Source organism: Erithacus rubecula (assembly GCF_903797595.1).
Source record: "Erithacus rubecula genome assembly, chromosome: 9".
NCBI classification, from domain to species: domain Eukaryota; kingdom Metazoa; phylum Chordata; class Aves; order Passeriformes; family Muscicapidae; genus Erithacus; species Erithacus rubecula.
The window spans coordinates 14,162,391-14,183,037 of NC_136660.1; the positions used below are offsets into that span (position 1 = coordinate 14,162,391).

General features: G+C 38.1%; 1 protein-coding gene across 13 annotated transcripts in view; it reads right to left on the minus strand.

Moving 5' to 3' along the window:
- Positions 1-20,647, minus strand: part of KAT6B (lysine acetyltransferase 6B) — a 108,981-nt gene that overhangs the window by 21,542 nt on the left and 66,792 nt on the right. For all 13 annotated transcript variants that reach the window (XM_079313175.1, XM_079313176.1, XM_079313181.1 and 10 more), the window contains 4 exons: positions 19,474-19,589; positions 17,305-17,446; positions 14,163-14,324; positions 9,348-9,441 (listed from right to left, as the gene is read on the minus strand). In XM_079313175.1, coding sequence (XP_079169301.1) covers positions 9,348-9,441; positions 14,163-14,324; positions 17,305-17,446; positions 19,474-19,589 — 514 coding nt within the window. The remainder of the gene's footprint in view (positions 1-9,347; positions 9,442-14,162; positions 14,325-17,304; positions 17,447-19,473; positions 19,590-20,647) is intronic.

Genomic DNA, 20,647 nt, shown 5'->3' on the forward strand with positions numbered 1-20,647 from the left:
CCAAACACAAATGTATCTATTATTACAGCATACTTCAGAAAGCCCAGGATACAGTAATCTGCTAATATCCCTGTGACTCAAAACAGCAATATACAAGGGAAAAATAAAAGAAAGAAGGTAGAACTGACTGATAAAAATGCTGGCATGGGAAACAAGACATGTCTTAAGGAAGCCACAAGGTTCTCTCTGTGCCTTAACACCAGTGTGACAGGCCTTTGCATTCTGCTGCCTGGGCCATGTGCTCTGAGCTCTCACTGCTGAAGACCAAAGCAAGGAAGTCATGCAGCATCTCAGCCTTCTTCATATACTGGGCAACCAAGTTCCCCATTTCCTTCCAGACAGGGCTCACATTTTCCCTATTCCTCCTCCTATCATAATGTATCTGTAGATTTTCTTGTTGCCCTCAATGTCCCCAGGCATATTTAACTTTATCAGGACTTTGGCTTTCCTAACCTGAGCCCTACTAACTCAGACAATATCTGTTTTCCTCCCAGGGTACCTTACCCTCTGTAAAAATTTTAATCATTAAAGATGCATTACTTAATTAAAATCTGTTTTCCACCACCAGTCTTCAGCAGATGGCTTTCCATGTTCACTAATGCCCTATAAATACAGCTTTGTCCAACAAATACTATCATTCTTACCATGTTTAGCTTTGCCTTTTAACTGTTTTCAATGCTATCTGGAATAAAGATGCTCTTCAGTTAAAACAGCCTTAGCTTCTGTATCTGAAGTGACATGCCTGCTTTCTTTTGCAATTCTGATAAATGCACAGTGTCTTAAAGCTATACAAAAGTGATGCCAAGAAATCCCAAGAGGCTGATTTTCTTGGAATAATCTTAAGTCAACTAAGCTTGATTCAAAATCCATCTTCATTCCCCCCTCATCTAAATCTCAGCTTGACAGAATGCTCCTTATTAGTTATTTAGGAGAGGCCAAACTCAAGCCTTGGGGTCAGCAACATAATCAATCATCAAGAAAAGAACAGAAAAAAAGCAGCAGCAGTCAGGCTCCCTCACAAATCTACAGCTATCACAGACATTTTAAATTCATTCCTAAAGGAAAAAGAAAAGAAAAGAAAAAGCAGGTAACTCAACCTTTCCTTTGGACACAATGCATCTGTAACCACCACCACAAAACAGTGGGGAGACTGACACAGAGTTCTGTACTGGGGTACACAAGTAGTCAAGAGTAGGAAACCCCACAGCACAGAATGATTCAACACGGGGCCACCACATTTAACAAACAAAACAGCTCTGCTTTACACAGATCCTTAAATCTTCCTAAGTGTTGTTTGAGAGCACACCTTTCCAATAAAGCCTATTAAAAAACCCAAACTGCTCCTCTCCACCCTTGGTCTCGCATTTTCACCTTCCACTGTTTGCCACAGCCCCAGCAGTAACAAAACACTTCTTTCAGGAATGTAATGTGAGAAAGGAAATGCTGAAATGCTCTTAGTTAAAGTAAATTTTATCTTAAAAAAAACCTCCCATGGTCTCATTTCATCCTCACCTTAATTCTGTTTACAGACCACAGCAAAGCATGACTGAACAACTCTTTTAAAAAGTGTTGTTTGTTCCTAGATTGTATTCCTGTTATATTTCAGTATTTGTTAGGGCAAGCTGTAAAACACCTTAACACCAGATTTTGGAAAACAACAGCACAAGAGGTGTTTACTGAATGTGTTCCTAATTCCACAGACAACCTAATTTTTCAAATGCTGTTTCTACTTCATATTCATTTTTTATTAAAATACTTAGGCATTAAAAAATTCCATATAACTTTCTTCAAGCAGGTTTTCCAAAATATTACTTTCTTGCCAACAAATTATTTCTCATAAAGAGACTAAAACTATCACTGTTATATAAAACACATATCACACAAGTAGATCCAACCACTTGCAGTCTCCTGCAGCTCAGGCCTAGCTTCAAAGTGCAGGCAGGTATTAGACACTGCTTCCCAGCACTTCCCTAAGAACACCAGAACCTAAATGCCACATGTGAACACACTTCATTTCTCCTAACACATCTGTTTCATGACACCATCCACCTTTACATTTTTTTAAAAATTGCTTTGTTTTCCAGAAGTCAATTCATGAACTATTAAAAGAACTTAAGTTTTCTCAGTTCAGGATCTAGGTCCTGTTTCCATCTAAATAGTTTAAAATAAGTTATCCCCTCTTTGACATTTTACTTTAAGAGAAGTCTATACAGGTACTTACCTCCAAGTAAGGCTACACAAAGCAAGTAAACTCTGTGAATTCATCATAATGAAGAATACAATTTCATTACTTCTGCTCTCTGTTGTCCTCACAGCACTTCTCTGTTAATAGTTTGCCATTGTTTCCATTTTCATGTGTTTTGGAAAAGAAATAACACCATTTCCATACTGTAATGGCTTTTGCTCATTTACCTCATTCTGCCTTCCCACCAAAAAATGAAAATGTTTCAATCCAGAAAGCCTTTCACCTTTTCTGAGGCTCTTCCTTTACTGATATACTACTTTTTCAGAGGTCCTGTAAAAACCTGTGCAAGCATTTTTATTCTATTCCACCACTTATTATCAACACATTTATTGTGTTTTAAAAGTTATTCATCTTCCAAACAGGGATGACATTTTCCCAAATGTTAATATCTTACCAGCAATATGTTGCCCTAAATGAGAGGCCACATGTTAGTCCATTACTAGTTGTCAGTTTTGCTCAATTAGATTTTTTTGGCTGGCTGCACAAACATGGTGCTTCACAAAAAAAAAAAAAAATCACTGCTTTTCAGGTTTCCACAAAGGAGTAGCCTAATTTGCTGTTAAAGCAGAAAGCCTGGAAACACTACAGTGAGAACCACAGATAAGTGAGTTATAAAACAGATCTTTTGGCACAGCAACATTTTCAAACCTTCTTGATACATTAAAGCACCACAAAGCCACTTTGGAAGATGAAACTAGAAGAATGATCATTGTCCAAACTTCAACTAGCCATGCAAAGCTCAACCCTGATTCCTCCTGAAGATACTGCAAAAACCCAAGGCACAGTAATGCATACGAGTGAGAAAACCAAGGCCAAAATTGTCTAAAAGGAATTTTTACTTTCAATCAAAAATAACCTTTTGCCTGTATCAGAAGACAGAGCTTTTCAAGTACAGGAGCCACAAGGAAGTTGGAAATAACTAGCTGATCCTAGAAGAGTAAATGCAGTTTGAACTGAGCATATTAAAAAAATAAAGGTTTTATTTCTGAGCTGTATGCTCATCTTCAAGCTTAGCAGAAACCCAAATTCTTCCTTTGACAAAAACATTGATTCTACAGGCTAGACCAGCTCTTTAACAAACTTGATGGAAAAAAAAATTGCATGAACCAACGGAAGAAAATCTCATCCTTTTCAGTCTCAAACTGTGCCTGAGGACTAACCCAGGTTTCATGGAATGCAGATTTTTCAGCTTGTTTCAAAAGTATCTCAAAACTGCTGGCTGCAAGAAATAAACACACTGTCCCCACTCTCATCAGTACAGGTTTATGATACCTGTAGACACCAGTGGGACAGAAAGCTTCTCTGCCTACAGCAATTCTCTGGGCTCAATACACAATGCTTAGCACTTCTGCATCACTGGGCACTAAGCAGTGAACATCTTCCACATTTCCAGAGAGGTGCAGATCTTCTGAAACAAGTGCAAACTGGAAGGGATTCAAGAATGCACTTTACAAAGCTATGCATCTTTTTTTTGCCTATTCAGTGCCCCATCACCATCCCTCACTTCTCAAGGCAAGTGCATACAGTATCATGCATAACAAACACTTTTAAGGACATCTGTACTTACTCCCCACACACTTTCAGCCCAGAATGTTTCACTGATTCAGCTTTTGTGCTCAAAAGCCCCTAAATGGTTCTAAGTGAACATGAGATGGTAGCTATTTGCAGCCAAGAGGACAGGATTAGAACTGAGAGAAAAAATACAAGCTTCAGTTCCAGATCTTCAGTCAAGTTCTTCAAAGCTGTAAACACAAATAAACACTATTATGAAGCAATGGGAGCTAATGAATGTTACCACTACCTGAGCAAGAGTGGATCTCTCTTGGATACCAATTTTAAAGTATCACTAATGGTACTGGTCTCCTTTACCAATGGCTCTGATACTTACTCATGAAAAGCATTTAGGAGGGAAGAAATAACTTTTCATTAATACTTCTCCCTTACTTGTAAAGCAAATTTTTTTGTTCCTCTCATCCTTTGAAAATTTGCCTTCCCTGGTGCTACACCTTAGCTGCTGTACAAGTGCTGTTACTGCTGTTGCCCTCCTGCTTACTCACCTGTTTGAATAGAACGAGAAACAAAAACCAACATTTGGGGAAATGAGCAAACATAGACATTTAACATAGCCAATTTTCCTACACCAGAATAGAAGCCCTCAGGTAATATAAATTCTATTTGTTTCTTCCACTGTCAGACTTGAATTGCCTTTACCTACTATGGTTTTCTCACAAAAAATCTGAGCTACACATGCTAAATCCTAAAGGAGAATCAGGGGTTAAGACAAGCTAAGGGAAAAAAAAAGTCCAGCGTTTTCAAGTTGCATGCAAGAAGTGATAGGAAAGTTAAAAAAGTTAGCCCTGACTTTCCCACACAGATAAATGAACCAAGAAACCCTAAAACCCCACAAAACAAAGAATGTATTTAGCCCAAACAGAATCCCAGCATCCTTTAAACATGTTTCATCTCTTGAGCAAGAATAATAATTTTGCAATGAACAGATAAACCAAATAAAAACAAGGAATTCTGAAGGGGAGGAAGAAACTGCTACAATCAGTTGGACCAGAAACAGCCTCAAGATAAATAACAAAAGGATACCAAGGACTTTGCTCTTCAGCATTAAGCCCAGTTGTTACTGTAATGCAAATGAACTGTCAACATCCTAGCCAGCACAGTTGGAAAGGTTTATCCTAACAGTCACATGCATTTCTTCTCTTCCAGCTGCTGGCTGAGCCTCCAGCATGGAATTTGCAATCCAGTATGCAGAAATGTGAGACACTGACAAGATGAGCTTTGTAAAGAAGCATGAATCAAAAGAGGACTTTAAATTTCCAGAAAGCAAATATGAAATATTGCTGTATTTCATTCTAGTAATAATGAACTCTGTGTTAGATATGCCAAATAAAGAAATACTAATATCTTCTGGCACTGCAGTCTAGTGAATAGAAATAGAAAGCATATGAAGATTCCAGGCTTTGCAAGAGCTCAAATCAGGAAAGCAAAGAAAAACATCTTGTATAGAGAAGCTGCTCAAGTTTATATAAGAAATGGGTCTGCACAGAGGCAACAAGACTGCAGCAGCTTCACTACCCACAGCACAGCAGAGTATAGACTGAGCTGACAGAGGACACACAAAGGCTCACCCACTGCAAGCACACGTAATCCCTGGGACAGGAATGACAGCTGAGTATCACCACAAAAGGACTTGAAATGAAACAAACCCACAATGGGCTCTTATGCAACAAAATCTGCTTTTTGGGTGTTTCTGGATCAACTTCAGCTGGAGTCTACTTGCCCAAAAACTGTATTTACAGCAAATACAAAAGATGGATGCAGAAGTCAATTATTCTCCCTCAGATAAAACCCTGTAATCACAATCCAGTAAATCCCACAGAATACAAGAACAACAAGGAAATGAAAACAGAAACAACGCAACTCCAAAAAGTTTGGCAGGAGCTTTTAGTCCTGTAAAAGGCAGGAAGGTATAAATATAACAAGCAAATTAAGACCCTTATTCATTTTCAGGAAATGCTTTTTATGTTAGCTACACTCCAAGTGAAAATTAGGTTCCCTATCCGAAAAATCAACTGTTACAAAATAGCATTTAATAAAGCATACTTAGTGTAAACAAAGTGCAGACTTCATATAAACCATTCTGCCCTCAGTATAACATGCTTCAAGAAAATAAAACAGGTTAAACTGCTTGTCTTAGAGTGAATTAAGCAAAATGAAGCAGTATCAAGTCTTCAATTTTACAAATCAATAGTTTAACCATTTAATATTTATAACTAAACCTTTTTCAACTTCTAAACAGCCCAACAAGTTTCTATCACAGTCAAAATCTCCAACTTCCCTACAATTGATGAAAAAAAAAAAAATCTTACCATGCTTTAAAAATATAGATACAAGTATATATTTAATTTTAACAACAATATATATGTTTAAATGATGAATGACATACAGAAAGCTAGAAATGAAATAACTACTGAAGGCAATCAGAGTAGAGAACTCAGGCATTTTACAGCACACCTGCTTCCTACAGGAGAGAATCTCCTCTTTTAAAAACTCTCCTCTCCCATAGGTAAGACTATAGATTCCTGAAGAGACAGACTAATAGACCTTCATATTCGTGTCTGTAGTGAAAGAAATACTGCTATTACCAGTTTGAATATGAAATACAGGTAAGTTTAAATGTAGTTAAGAAAATGTAAAGGTGAAAAAAACAAAAATCAGTGACCAGAAGACAAATACCTATTTTTCCTTCAGCAAAATGAAATAATTTATTTTCCCTTGCTAGTTACAGCATAACCATATAAGACTCATCTGTGAAGATTAAATTAGTTCAAGACAAAAGAATACATCACTATCTGAACAAACAAATGCATTTCACTTACCAAAAAAAAAAAAGAAGCAAATTTTTACCACAAACTACATTTTCAGCAGACTGCTGACAAAGCAGAAGTCGTGTAGTGGCTCAAAGGCTGTGTTCTTTCCAGCCTATCAAGTGTCTGGATATACAGAAAATAATGTGAGCAGTCAACTGCTTGCACACAGTTCTTAAAATGTTCCCTTCAGTGGTTTGTAACTATCATTTTCTGAAAATGACTTGCTCAGTTACATTTTTATTATTATAGTATAAATGCTGTTCTGGTTACTGTTATGAAAAAAAGACAAGTACCAGTGACTGCTTCACAGATTTCAAAATAGAGCAGTTTATAAGCATTACCCACATAACAAATGAAGACTTAACATTCAGAGCATAAAATTTATCTTGCTATGACTTTATGAGAACATGACAGTCTAGATAAAGTCACTGGCAAAGAATGCTTTAAACTATGATAAACTTGGTCTGTTCAAGTTTAGAATAATAACTGGGGGGGTTTTGTATTGTATCTTCTCAGACCAGTTAGAGCAATTTATACTCAGGAGACCACAAGTGAACAGAAAGAGTAAAGCACAAAGAAGATGGGAGTTAGTCACAAGGCAGAAACATGTCAAATTCCAAGTAAAAGAGTAAATAATTAACTTGGAAGGGTCTTCCTGTACAAAGACAGATTTTGGGGTCACTAATTCAGATGAAGCTATGCCCTATTTCAGGGCATTCAGCCTCCCTCCTGAAAAAAGATACAAATACAATGTAGGAAAACTAACCTTGGAAGTTTTCCCTTCTTTTCTACATCTAGGGAAAAACAGCCAAAAGCAGTTCCCTCACTGCCTTTCAGGCAGTTTGCACCTTACTCACAGTACAGAGCCAGACCTCAGTCATCTCTTGGTTCTTCAGTCTGTTGGCAAATGAAACACACTGATTCCCAGCAAGTTAAGGGAACTCTGACCAGAAAACAAAGGGAAACACTGTGGGAAACACCAAAGGACTGATGTGTGCTCATGAAGGGGACAGTCTGGTAGCCACAGCAGAAGCCAAAGGTGTCTCTAGCCTGTGCCAGTTCATAGAGCTGCAGATAAGCTCCAAGAAAGCTATAAACATAAAACCTGGTGATTCAAACAAACAGTCTCATGCACTTGCAGATTCTTCCAAAAGGATAAGAAGGGCAGAACACTGATTTTCCCAGATTGAGCAGCACAAGGCACAGTAGTAGAGCACACATCCAGAGACACAGCATACTCATACCCAGACATTCTGTGGAACCCACGGGGTTCATGGCTGTGCCATCAGTTTTGCATTTATAATCATTGCAAACTCAACCAGAATAACATTTGTTGGGAGTGCCTTTTTTTTTTTTTTTTTTTTGAAAGAGAGACACTACAGACTAACAAACAAAGGAAAAGCCTGGAAACATTTACTAGCGCCCATTTAAGAGTCCTTCATCTCCTTTTGCCAAAAAAAAAAAAAAAAAAAGAAAAAAAAAAAAGAAAAAGGATTCTAATCCTAAACAAGGCTGATTTCTACCTAGGTAAGCTTAAAGTTCTCTGCACAGATCCAGAAATATATGTTTCTTCTCACAGCCTTTGTTAAAAGGTTGCAGAAGGCACACAGTGGAACAGCTGCTGTGTTCCACTCCAGTGACAGCTACATTTCAGTGGTGGATTAAGTGGTCCAGAACCATTTTTACCTAACTCACAGGGGTACAGTGAAGGCTGTTTATTAAGCCATGCAATGATGGGACATACTAAGTATCTTTATACACTCTAGCACAGTCATGCTGTGTACAACACTGCAAGACACAGAACTTGAAAACTCTACAGTTACAAATGATTGTCTTTGTCCTGCTGTTATACTGCAATGTATTATTATTTGCATTTTAATGTTCTTGCATATACCTTCAGGGCAGGAATCCTATTATCTGAACTATCTCTACTATCATGTAATTCTACAGTGCTTTATAAAACATAATAGTGAAAAGCAACCACATACAATATACACTAAATCCTTATCATCCTCCCTCTAAATTAGAGTAGAAAGATGGATTCAGTAGTAATGAGGACACTCAACTGAGAAGTTTCCTTAGATAATTTTGTTTGGAGTGCCATTGCACATGAAAGATTTGGGGAATAACAAAGCTATATTTAAACAAGTGTGCCTGAAGCTTTTTAACAGGTCAGGCAGCTCAGCAAAATAAAGCAGCAAATACATGTACAGCCACTAACACCTACACCCTTTCTGGTAACAATTTTCACTAAGAAAGTGATGAACACAAAAACCAAAGAATGCTTTTCTTCCATGGGGCAATTCTTCAATTAAAGCATTCTTTTTTTGGATAAAAGAAGATACAAGCTCGAAACATTAGAATGGAGAGAATGCCACAGACTAACACCTCCTTAGCTATAATCACAAATAATTGCCTCTTCTTATACTAATGAGCAAAGCAAAATGGAAACTAATTTAGACAATTCATTCAGGGTAATAGCTTTGTGAGCTAATATTACTGCCAAGAGATCCATTCTCAATTTCCTCGAGTACAATAACAGAGCAGCACCAAGTTTTTCACTTCAGGGTGCTTTTCTATCCTATGTAAATATAAACAGAAATTCTATTATCTATTGATAAAAATAACAAAGTGAGTTAAATAAAGTTTCATATGTTACACTTTCATAGTACAGCCATCAGCTCCTTGGATCACAAGTGTAAATAAAACACTTCACTTACTGAAATCAATGAGAAACCTTCCAAATCCTTGCCTTTGGTATTGGGGCATGATCATTATGCAGGAGACATTGTACTTCTGCTGGCAAAGCTTTTCCTGTGGGAAGGAGAAACAGATCAAGTATGTCAAAGCACTGCTGAAGTGGGCAATTGCCTGCACCTGCTGCTATCCTTGTAAAATATCCCAATAAGGTGAACAGATGCATGGGTTCAGTACCAAAGTCAAATAATTCCATGTCAATATCTAATTTTAATAAAGAGGTATCAAACATACCCTTCAGAATATTTTTTAAATTAGTTAAATACTTGGCATCTTAAAAATGAAATACATTGTTGGAACACGATAACAAAGTTTAAATGTGGTAAAGGAGATAGACAGTAAGAAGAAGAAAATATTTTCATGCTTCACTGACCATTCTCTCAAGGATATGGAAGTGGAATACAATATTCACACACATACATGGTGAAGTTGCATTTTCTATAATTGCTACATTAAGTACCTGCAGGTTTTCACTTTTCCTTTTTTTTTTTTCCTTCTCTCAATATGTGGTCAAGGTGCAGGGGAGGAACACTGTATGTGCTGAACTAAGAAGTTATACTTGAAGCATATTAAGTTTTTCAAAGCTAGATGCTTATCATCAGAGCACAAATCAAGGCAGAATGCTCAGAAACAAAAGCTCTCAGACAGAATGAACTCATATACAGGCAATGAAGACAAATACTACATTGATTAAGACAACAGGAGCCAAGATTAGGAAGCTGTTCTAACTCTAGAAGTTTATAGGCACTTTCCAGTTTATTGATACAAAGCAAGAGCTCTGCTACCTTTAAAAGATGACACCTAAAAAAAAAAAATCAGCAAGAGGCAGTTTTGAGGGAGATCAAAGCAACCAGAAATATCCAGGTCAGTATAACTGACAAGGAGCTGTGCTAAGCACATGTACACTTTAAGACATCAGCTATCATTTCAGCCTCCACACAAGATGACACTAGGGCAGTGATGACATGACAGGACCACATGTCAGTACATTCATTCCAAATACTCCATCACATACCCAAGCTGTATTTCACAAGGTTTCTTAGTTTCTACTGCATAGTTAAATATTTGCTCTGTGCAGTTACACAACTGCTAGTAAGAAGTCCACATCCTAGAAAAATGTTTATAACAGGTACAAAAAGCCACAGCATTTCTGCCAGCAAGGGCACACATACACGTTCTTTCAAAAAAAGAAGGGGGAGACAGACGGATGACATGCAATAATTCAAGATGAAGATTTTTCCCAAAGCTTTGATGGTGATATTATTTGTGATCAATGTAGACTGGCCAAAAGCAACTGGGGTGAAGTGGAAGAAGAAAATGTAACCATTGTTTGAGGGAAGGTATGCTAAGGACATCCTTCACTCTGCCACCTCAGTAAAGGCAGGGCATGGAGTCCCATGTGGCAGCAAGGATACAAGGGCCACTGATGTGTTAGAAACCATGGAAAAGCCTGAGAATGATCACACAGGAATTAGAGCTGGTCCCCCCAAAAAGGCAGCAGGACTGAATTGCCCAGCTCAAGTGCACCTACACCAATGCACACTGGCCAACAAACAGGAGTAAATGGAAGCCACTGGGCAGCACCAAAACTCAGACATTGCTGCCACCACAGAGCCATGGTGGGATCACACACAACTGGAGTGTTGAAATGGATGGCTATAAACCCTTCAGAAGGGACAGGTGAGGAACAAAAAGCAGTGGGGTAGCCTTGTATGACAAGGACTGTCTTCAGCTTAATCACAGTGCTGAGAGAGTTGAATGTTTCTGAGCAAGAATCAGAAGAAAGGGTGACAGGGCAGATATCCTGGAGGGAATCTGTTATAGACCACTCAACCACCATGTAGAGGCAGATTAATTATTCCATAAACAGCTGGGTTAGTCTCATGATCACTAGCCCTTGCTCTTGAGGGGAACTCAAATTTACCAGATGCCTGCTGGAAATACAGCAGAGCAGAGAGGAAGCAGATCAGGAGGTTCCTGGAGTGTGTGGAATACAACTTCCTGATAGAGCTAGTGTGTGAACCAAGAAGAGAAGGCACACAGGACTGGGGGGTGAAGTGATGACTGGAGGTTATCTTGGGCAGTGATCATGAAATTATAACATCTGTTTCTTGAAGAAATAATGAGGGGGGTCAGCAGAACTGCTACCTTTAACTCCCCACATAGCAGACTTTGACCTTTTTAGGATGCTGGTTGAGAAAGTTCCTTAGGATGCAGTTCTGCAAGGCAAAGGAGTCCATAAAGGCTAGACATGCTTAAAGAAAAAAATTTTTAAAGATACAGGAGCAGGCCATCCCCACGTGCTTCCAGATGAGGATGGAGAGATGACCTGACTGGTGGAACAGAGAGCTCTGTCTCATGCTCAGGGAAAATGAGAGTCTATCACCTTTGGAAGAAGAGGCAGGCCACAGGAGGACTTCAAATGTATTGTGAGCTTTTGCAGGGACAGTATTAGAAAGGCCAAAGCACACATAGAATGCAAACTGGCCACTAGCATACAAGAGAGTAAAAATTGTTGTTATTCTATACCACCTGCATAATCACTGGAGATTTTTATCCTTTTCAGAGAAGCGGGTGGCAAGCAATGCAGGGCAGTGCTGCTAGTCCTGACTGGAGGCTTGTCCACTATGATTTCCACTGCCTCAGGCTTGGGGTGGAAGAAAAATGTGGGGGGAGCAGGTCACCTCTGAGCATTTTGCATGTAATCACCCTCTTTTATACACTGTTATTAGTATTGTTGCTGTTACTGTTCATTTTCTTATCTCATTGATATTTCCAGTAAATTGATATCCTAACTTCTAACCTCTGCATTTTGCCTCTATGACCAGAGGGAGTGGGGAGAGGGGAGTGGCTGCATGGGGCTTTATTTCCAGCTAGACTTAAACCACAACAATGAGGAAAAGGCTGAGAAACTTCATGCCTTCTTTGTCTCAGTCTTTAACAGCAAGACCAGCTGTACTCAGGGTACCCAGCCCCTTGAGCTGGAAGACAAATAGGGAGCAGGATGAAATCCCTGTGATCCACATGAAAATGCTTAGTGACCTGTAATGCCATTTAAAACATCTACAAGTCCACAGAGTCCAAAGAAACTGTTGGAAGAGCTCACTGAGCCACTCTCTACCATTTACCAGAAGTCTTGGGTAACCACAAAAGTCTCAGCTGACTGGAGATAAACAACTGTAAAACAAGAAGTGGCAGAACATGGATTTGGGGAACTACAGGTCTGTCAGCCTGACCTCTGGTGCGAGGGGAAGGTGACAGAACACATCATTTTGACTGCCATCACATGGCACATGCAGGACAACCAGGGAATCAGGGCCAGCCAGATTGGTTTTATGAAAGGCAGGTGCTGCCTAACCTGATCTCCTCCTATGACAGGGTGACCCACTTGGAGGATGAGAGAAAGGCTGTGGATCTGTTCTACTTGGGTTTTCTCTTATTCCCAGTAAGTAGTGACAGGCTGAGAGGAAATGGCCTTGAGTTGCACCAAGGGAGGTTCAGATTGGATGCTAAGAAAACCTTCACTGAGCGGGTTATGAAGCATTGGAAATACTCATGGAAGTGGTATTACCATCTCTGGAAATGTTCAAAATACTTGTCCATGTGCCACCTGGGAGCACAGTTTACCAGCATCTATGACAGTGCTAGGGCAACAGCTGGACTATCTCAAAGCTCTTTTCCAGCATTAACCATTCTATGAAAAGGAACAAAACCTCAAGAGACTCACCTTAAGCTCCAACACCTTAAATAAATGGACAAAATACTTGTCTAAATAAAAGGTGACAAGTTTGTCACAAGAAGTTCTGACTGACATTAAAGACAGTGTAAGTTGTGCCTACATGTCTCACTTTAATTCCAGCAAGGCCAACCTTTAGGATGTGGCCAGGCATCCCAGAGATCACTGTATAATATCCAGGGACTCTTACAAGGCTTTTGGGCTTCTCCTAACTACTATATTTTCTCACAAATCACTTATTCAAGAAAGAAAACATATAGTCAATAGGAGGTAGCAATACTAGGATCAGGAAGTAGTGGATTTCTGAATAACTGTACCTATGTGCAACACATCCCTTAGGGGCAAATAATGAACAATAATGGAAGCTTTCCCTGCTGCAGGCATATATAACTATAGTTCACCGTTTTTCTTGGTCATCTTTGTCAAGATAGTCCACTTAAGTATTATTGTTGTCAATAGCAGCCATCTATTACCTGAAAAAAATCAGCCTCAACTGAGACATCCACTCTAAACAAAGCATCCACTCTAACCATGAAGTTAGACAATGCATTCTTACTTGGGAACAGCAAGTAACTGCATCAGATCAGACTGCCCACAAGAGAGCAACATCACTGCCCATTTACATCTAAATAGCCAGCTGGAACTGCCAGCAGTCAAACCATGAAAACACATCAACATTCCAAGTACCTGCAGCTCTTACAAGTTAGACTTGGCATACTAATGCAAAAATGTTGGGGAAGGAAGATTTAAATATTCAACTGAAACCACAACAAATTCCGGAAACAAATGCAGAAAAAAAATTCCCCAAAAAAGAAAAAACCTACCCCATTCCTGTGGCTGAACGAATTCTCAATTTGCATCAGTCAGAGGCAAGAAAGTACAATGTATCTGAGACAGTGCACATAACATTCAAGATTTACAGAGAGACTTTCAAGCTTATGAGTTTTTTTCCCAACTTCTGATCTTTCTTTGCTGTTGGCAGAAGTATTAAGGAGAGCAGGACATTATAAATATTAAATAAACTCACTTTTAAAATTTTTACCTTAGAGAAATATCCAACTAAATGGCAGCCTTTCTCATCATTTTTTGTAAGGACATAGAAGAGGAATGGTTCAACATCATAATACAAGGTTTTGTGGTCCAGAAAGAGCTTAGCTAACAAACAAAGATTCTGACAATAAATTTTGCTCACATTTCCATCAACCTAGAAAAGCAAGACAGATGCAGTTATTTCCATGACACCAACAAGTTAGGACAAAACAACTTACAGAATCAATCATATCCTAAAAGGAAACGTGAACAGTATGTTGTTACAAGAAACAAACAAACCAAATCACACCAAGATTCAGAAGAGAAATTTCCCCTGTTCCTTCTTAAATAAGGAATCTTCAGCAGGTGCTAAGTACTTTGCATTTTTAAGTAACCTCTGAGTATCTGGTTTTATTAAACAAAGTAACCTCACCTTTTAATTGTTCATGACAGACTTACCTCTTTCACTTTATTCCTGGAATGAAAATGAGTACGACTGGCAGATAAAATACATTAGTTTAAACTGCCTTAAACTGTGGTTTGCTAGAAGGCAGCAACTTTTAAAAAAACCCCAAACAAAGAAGTGTATTATGTTGAATCCTTAAGGTGTAAGACCAATAAATGAGTAGCAAATTACATATCAATCACATCAGTGGTTTGGATAAATTAGACAAGACAAAATTTCCATGCCAGGCTAAAACCCTATTGAGCGAGAGAGGTAAATTTCCTGGCTAAATACTACAATTAGTCTAGGTATATTATGAGTGTAAAGAGTCAAGCTGTGATTCAGACAGCTACAGAAAAGCCAGACACAAATGCAGATTTCCTAGATCAATTAGGTACTTCCTGAAAGGCTCAGTCAAAGGCAACACATTTTTTGAATAACCTTAATAGGAAGGTTTGCTTGTACTGATTTTTTTGATAATAACAGTAACTGTATTTCATTCAGAGAGAGACAATGATAGGAACTGATGAGAAAAAGAAGCCATCTTCTATTCCAATTTGTTTTGAGTAAGAATCCTAGTTACAAATCTAAGCAAAATTTATCCTCCTTTTGGATATATTTCGAGATTTTAAGGGAATATCAGTAGTATAGCTGCAATAAGTGAATTGAAGAAAAAACATTCAATGAATAGCTACTGCTCTTAAAGGCATCAGGATAAATTTGCATACAGCTCTTAAGAGCCTACTACATTCATCAAGCTCTCTTACAGCACACTCCATTGTCCAGATGCTTTTTATTACTTTTCACACTTACTAGAAAGTGTGCAAATTAAACGTGAACATTAAGGAAGCAGAAATCACCACTAGGTAAGGTATAAGCCTGAAAACACAAATTATGTGAGCTGTCTTCTTCAGCAAGAACATTTGTACAGAAATGTAAAAAACTTCTTAAATTTCAGGCAAACACAGCTTGTTCATCAGTTTTAAATGTGAGAAGTGGGGGAAAAAAGACAGCAAGCTCTAAAGGAAGCATCTGTCAAAAGTTGCTTGGCTATAGTAGTAAGATTTATCAAAGTCTGCTCTCAAATCTGTCAAAGTCATGCTCTGGGCAGAGGTACATAAATCACAAAATGCCAAACTTATTTCCACTTCTCTCAAAAACATAAAGCATGAAGGAAACCACAAACTCTACATTCCACTTAAAAGAAATGGTTGCACAGAATTCCTGAAAGCATCTATGAAGAAGGACATCAACTAATGACTAAGTTTCTACAGCAATCAGTGACAACTGACACTAACCTTGGAAATAAAAAGACCCAAACCAACTACATTATTTCAGAAGGCTTAACACAAGTGTTTGCTGAAGCACTCAAAATAGACAAAGGGAATAAAAGCAGTGGACAAAGAGCTGGGACATGGCTTTCACAATACTTTGTTTTCCATGTGTTTTTTTCAGCAATTCCCCACCTCCCCATCCCCTCTCAACATTTTTCTGTATTTTATTTTATTGAGAATTTTTCATGTACATGTTAGCAGTAGTAAATAAAAATAAGTGAGAAAATACAATTTGCCTATTGTATGCTCCACAGTTCTTAACACTGGCTAACAGAGAAAAATCAAGTTATTTTGAACAGACTAGGGCAATTTCATTCTTGATAGGAAAAGAGGTAAGTCTATTTACAACACAAGTCTTTTGCTAGTAGGTCTTCAATATTTATAAAAACTGCTCAAGTCAGGAAGGAAATAATCTAGAAGCAAACAGCTATTTTTTAATAGCACAAACACAACCAAATGATCTTGTTCTAACTTAAAAAAGAACTTCAAGACAGAATCTACCATTGTTTGAACAGATAATGGTAATGACCAAGTACAAAACACATTTATACAATTCTGAAGAAGAATCTGACATTTGCAATAAAGAAAAAATATCAATACATGGAACTCAATAACACTACTGAGAAAAGAAGCCCTAATAACTCCATCAGTCTTTTCTGTTATTGCTACCTGTAAGAATGCTTGAGAAACTGGAATGTGAAAGTTAAGGCAGTTTTAATAACTGCAGGTATGCTATTAGAAACACAGAACTCTCTTGTCCAGGATATCCATGAAAACCCACACTTAAAATACATCATCTCCCAAAAGAATAACATCGATTAATAAATCCAAAGTTGAGATTGTGGGATTTCTTATACTTCAGGGCAGGTTTCTCAAACATCCAAAATTAAGGCAAAAGCACTCAGGAGCTACATTTGTCATTTCAGAACACCCAGTGAAGCTGCCTTACTTGCTTTTATACTTTGGGAGCACCTGCATTACCATTAGTCTTCTCCCTACCCCCAAGACACTCAAGCAGCCAGAAATGAATGGGTGTCAAGGGGTACTTTAGCTGAGAAGGGAAAAGGAAACCAATCCAAGATAAGAACTGCAAAGGAAGCCCAAAGATTCATGCTAGTCAAGTATCTTAAAGAGCTTGGCTAAGGCATGCAGTACAAGTAAAGTACAAATCATGAAAGAACATGGCAGAGTAGAACGGAATTGGGAAGATGGATTTGTTTTTGCAGTATAAGCACAATCTCAACTTGGTTTTGCAGTATAAAAAGAACCTCTAAGAAAGTATTTAAGCATGTTAATGTGTTCACTAGTTCAACAGCTGGTCTGTAACCTCTGCAGACTGGCTATTTTCCAAAAGTTTATACTTTTCATACACCTACCTCAAATACTGAAAGGTCATTTCTTCTGTAGATCTCATTGGCTGGAGGATGAAACCAGCCACATTTCTCTGAGTGCCTTAACAAAATGTTTTTACTTTTCATGTATTTAAGACAGAATTCACACAGGTAAAGCTTTGGTAATCTGCAGAAAAATTAAGAAGATATTTTACACAAAAAGTTTGTTACATTCTGTAAACAAAGTTACTACAAATGAAAAACCCTTTCCATTCAAATATAATGTACCCTTCATAAATGCTGCTAAAGCATAACAAAATAAGATAATACAACATTAGAGTGAATTATTAAACATTCACACACTAGTCATCAGAAAAGGAAAATAAAGTATCAGCTTCAATCAATCAATCACAGTGAACCTGATTCAATAGAGTTGTGCTGTGGTCAGTTTGTGGTCCAGCCTCTGGCAGACCTCAGTTACTTCCCCCTTCCCACACTCCACTTCAACTTTTGCTGTGGTTTCCATCAAAGTTAAGTACACTGGAGTCATACTTCAAATTTCATCTTCCTTGTTCCTAATATAAATAAAGGAAGCACAAAGCAGGATACAGGGGATCTCCTTCCCTTGAATTTTCCTTTTTCTGCATCTGGGGAAAGCTCAGAAATGACTTTTCTTCCCACTGTCTTCCAAACACTCAGGCAAGACAGCAAACTGCAGTAGGATTGTACCCCTTCACCTCTACCTAAACTACCACTTTACTACAGAAGCCAACCCAGAGTTCATATAGGCAAAACATCTTCCCTCCAGACACCTCCACAGCACAGGCAACACAAAGTGCACTTCTCTGGGGAGGATCCTGTTCACACTACATGCAAGTAACCCACATGCCCTGTGTTCTACATGCCATCATAAACCACTCTCTTGGGTAATTTCTATGGCTATTTACCTTCATTTTTAAATTACTGAAGCAGTGGAAGACTAGAAATTAATGCTCTAGAAATTAATTAGTCTGCAAAGTTTTAGAGCAGAGGACAATCTTTATCTGCTCTGAAGTTACTAGCACATCCTGGGATTATAGCCATGGTTTGTACTGTTTCAGTATCCTAAGGAAGTTCATCAACAATATAAAAAGTAGTTTGAACTGTTTGTTCAATTATGTAATCCCACTGCACTCAGCTGAGAGCCACAGTCCCTCCTACAGTGTCATCCCACTCTAGCTCATACTGATAATTAGCCACCATTATGCTTCTAGTCTGGGATTAACTTACTTGATGGAATAGGGAACTCACCCTTTCACAATATGATAAAAATTGAGGGAATAAAAAGCAAAATTGAAATAAAAACTAACACTACCCAAGCAGTGCTAATAATAGGAAATGGAAATGTCCTCCACTTTTTTTTAGCCCTTGATTGATATATGATGGATAGATACATGACATATCTCTCACTCCCACCACACAAAAATAAGGCAGTTTAGAGTAAACTGTGCAACAGCATTTTGAAAAAGATCACATTGCATACTATAGTAGTAGAGCTTGATAAACATACAGTTCTGAATATCTCCCAGTGAACCATAGTACAATGGATTAATAAAACATTTATTCCCAGCACACACAAAACTCAGCAGAGATCTGCTGAGCACATGTACCAGCCCATGCTCTCTGCCAAGGTGCACTCTTGCAAAGACGGCCAGAAATGAGATGCTGTTGCCACAACCTGCCCACTTTGACTTTATTTATTTAGCATGACATCTCCCCTGGTCCTTAGAAAAAAGGAGGTTAACAAACACTGGACCACAACCAAGACTAATCTGTTTAGAGGGCCAGAAGTTGGACATATCTCATGACAATGGTGTAAGAAAAAGAAACAACCAAAAAACAACAAACCAAAAAACCACCCAGACAAAACCAAACAAATAAATGAAAATAAAACCAACCAAACAAAATCACCAAAATAAACCTCGAACAAAACCACACCAGTACACATTGCATGTTGACATTTATACTGGACTAGGAAAAAAACTTTTTATTGAATCTATGATTTATAACTAGCTAAAAAGAATGACTAATCCTTGTTCTCAGTTTTAATTACAAAAGCATATTTACTTTTAAAGGCTTTAAATTATAAACAGTTACAAAAGAGTGAAGAGTAAGGTGCAATGTTCACATCAGAAAAAATGCCAACCACGTATGGCAATCTTGACAACTTGCTACCTTGCATATTCCTGTGGGTAAGGTGAAGAGTACCAGGTCTGGATCTCATATTTTCCAAACTCAATCACTGAAGGGTATCGCCCACTTGTTTCACCAGTGTTTTTACATCCAATTTTCTGTCAGGTGCAATAAAAAAAAAGTATTAGTTATAGAAAAGCAGAAGAAATTTTAGCTTTATATAACCAATTTCACCCACTGAAAGCACAAGAAACCTGAAGCATCCAAATTAGTTGCTTAAGCTCTTTAAACCCTGACAGAGGACAGAGTTTGCAGGCAGCAAAAGCCCAGCCAGAGAAGAAGCACAAGAGCCTCCAATTCTACTCTCCCACAGCACCTAATGTGATGATGTCCCAATAACTTTGGTGCAAACTCAAACTGCCTTTTGTCAAAGCAATGAGAGAAAAGGTATCAGCACAACCCTTCAAGAGTCACTGGAATTTACCTTAAAGTCAAGAATATGCTAATACATTGATTTCAGCTATAATACTGATTTAAGCTGATCAGAAAATGACTGTTAGGCTATAATGGACTGGCAAAATATAAAAAAAAAGGTGGGGAAAACCAAGCAATTTCAATGTTAACTTTTAGAAATCTGACCACTCAACATTTTTAGAGACTGCATATGGCAGATGAAGAAAACAAGTAGTGGGAACTATTTCCATGAGTAAACAGAAGTACAAGCTAATAATGAAACTGTATCTTTAAACTCAGTTTGAGTTTGTTGGTTAACATGCTCTGAATGAAGACTGTAAAAAAGTAACTATGTAATGTCAGTTCTTGTAGACGAAACTTGAAAAAAACCAAAGTGACTTCCTAGCTGAAAAATGTACAACACAGTCTTTATGATGCCATTTTAAGAAAGCAGCAATTGAAACATCACATTCACCCACCTTCTGACCCAGGTTTAGAGACACTGGTTGCTCATTTTGTGGACACAGAGAAGTAAAAGTTTGGTTCACTAGTCTGATTCAGTTCAAATATTATCACTGCTAGATAAAGTCAACAGTATTTAAACTCAAAGTGTGGTAACTAACCAGGCAAAATGAACTTATGGATTCACTAAACTAGGGTTTTCTGTGACCAACTTAGCTTTTCAGAATATCTGCTTTATTTGCAAAGGGAAATCATTACGCACATCCTTACCAATCAGTATCCTCTCACTCCTGATCAGGAT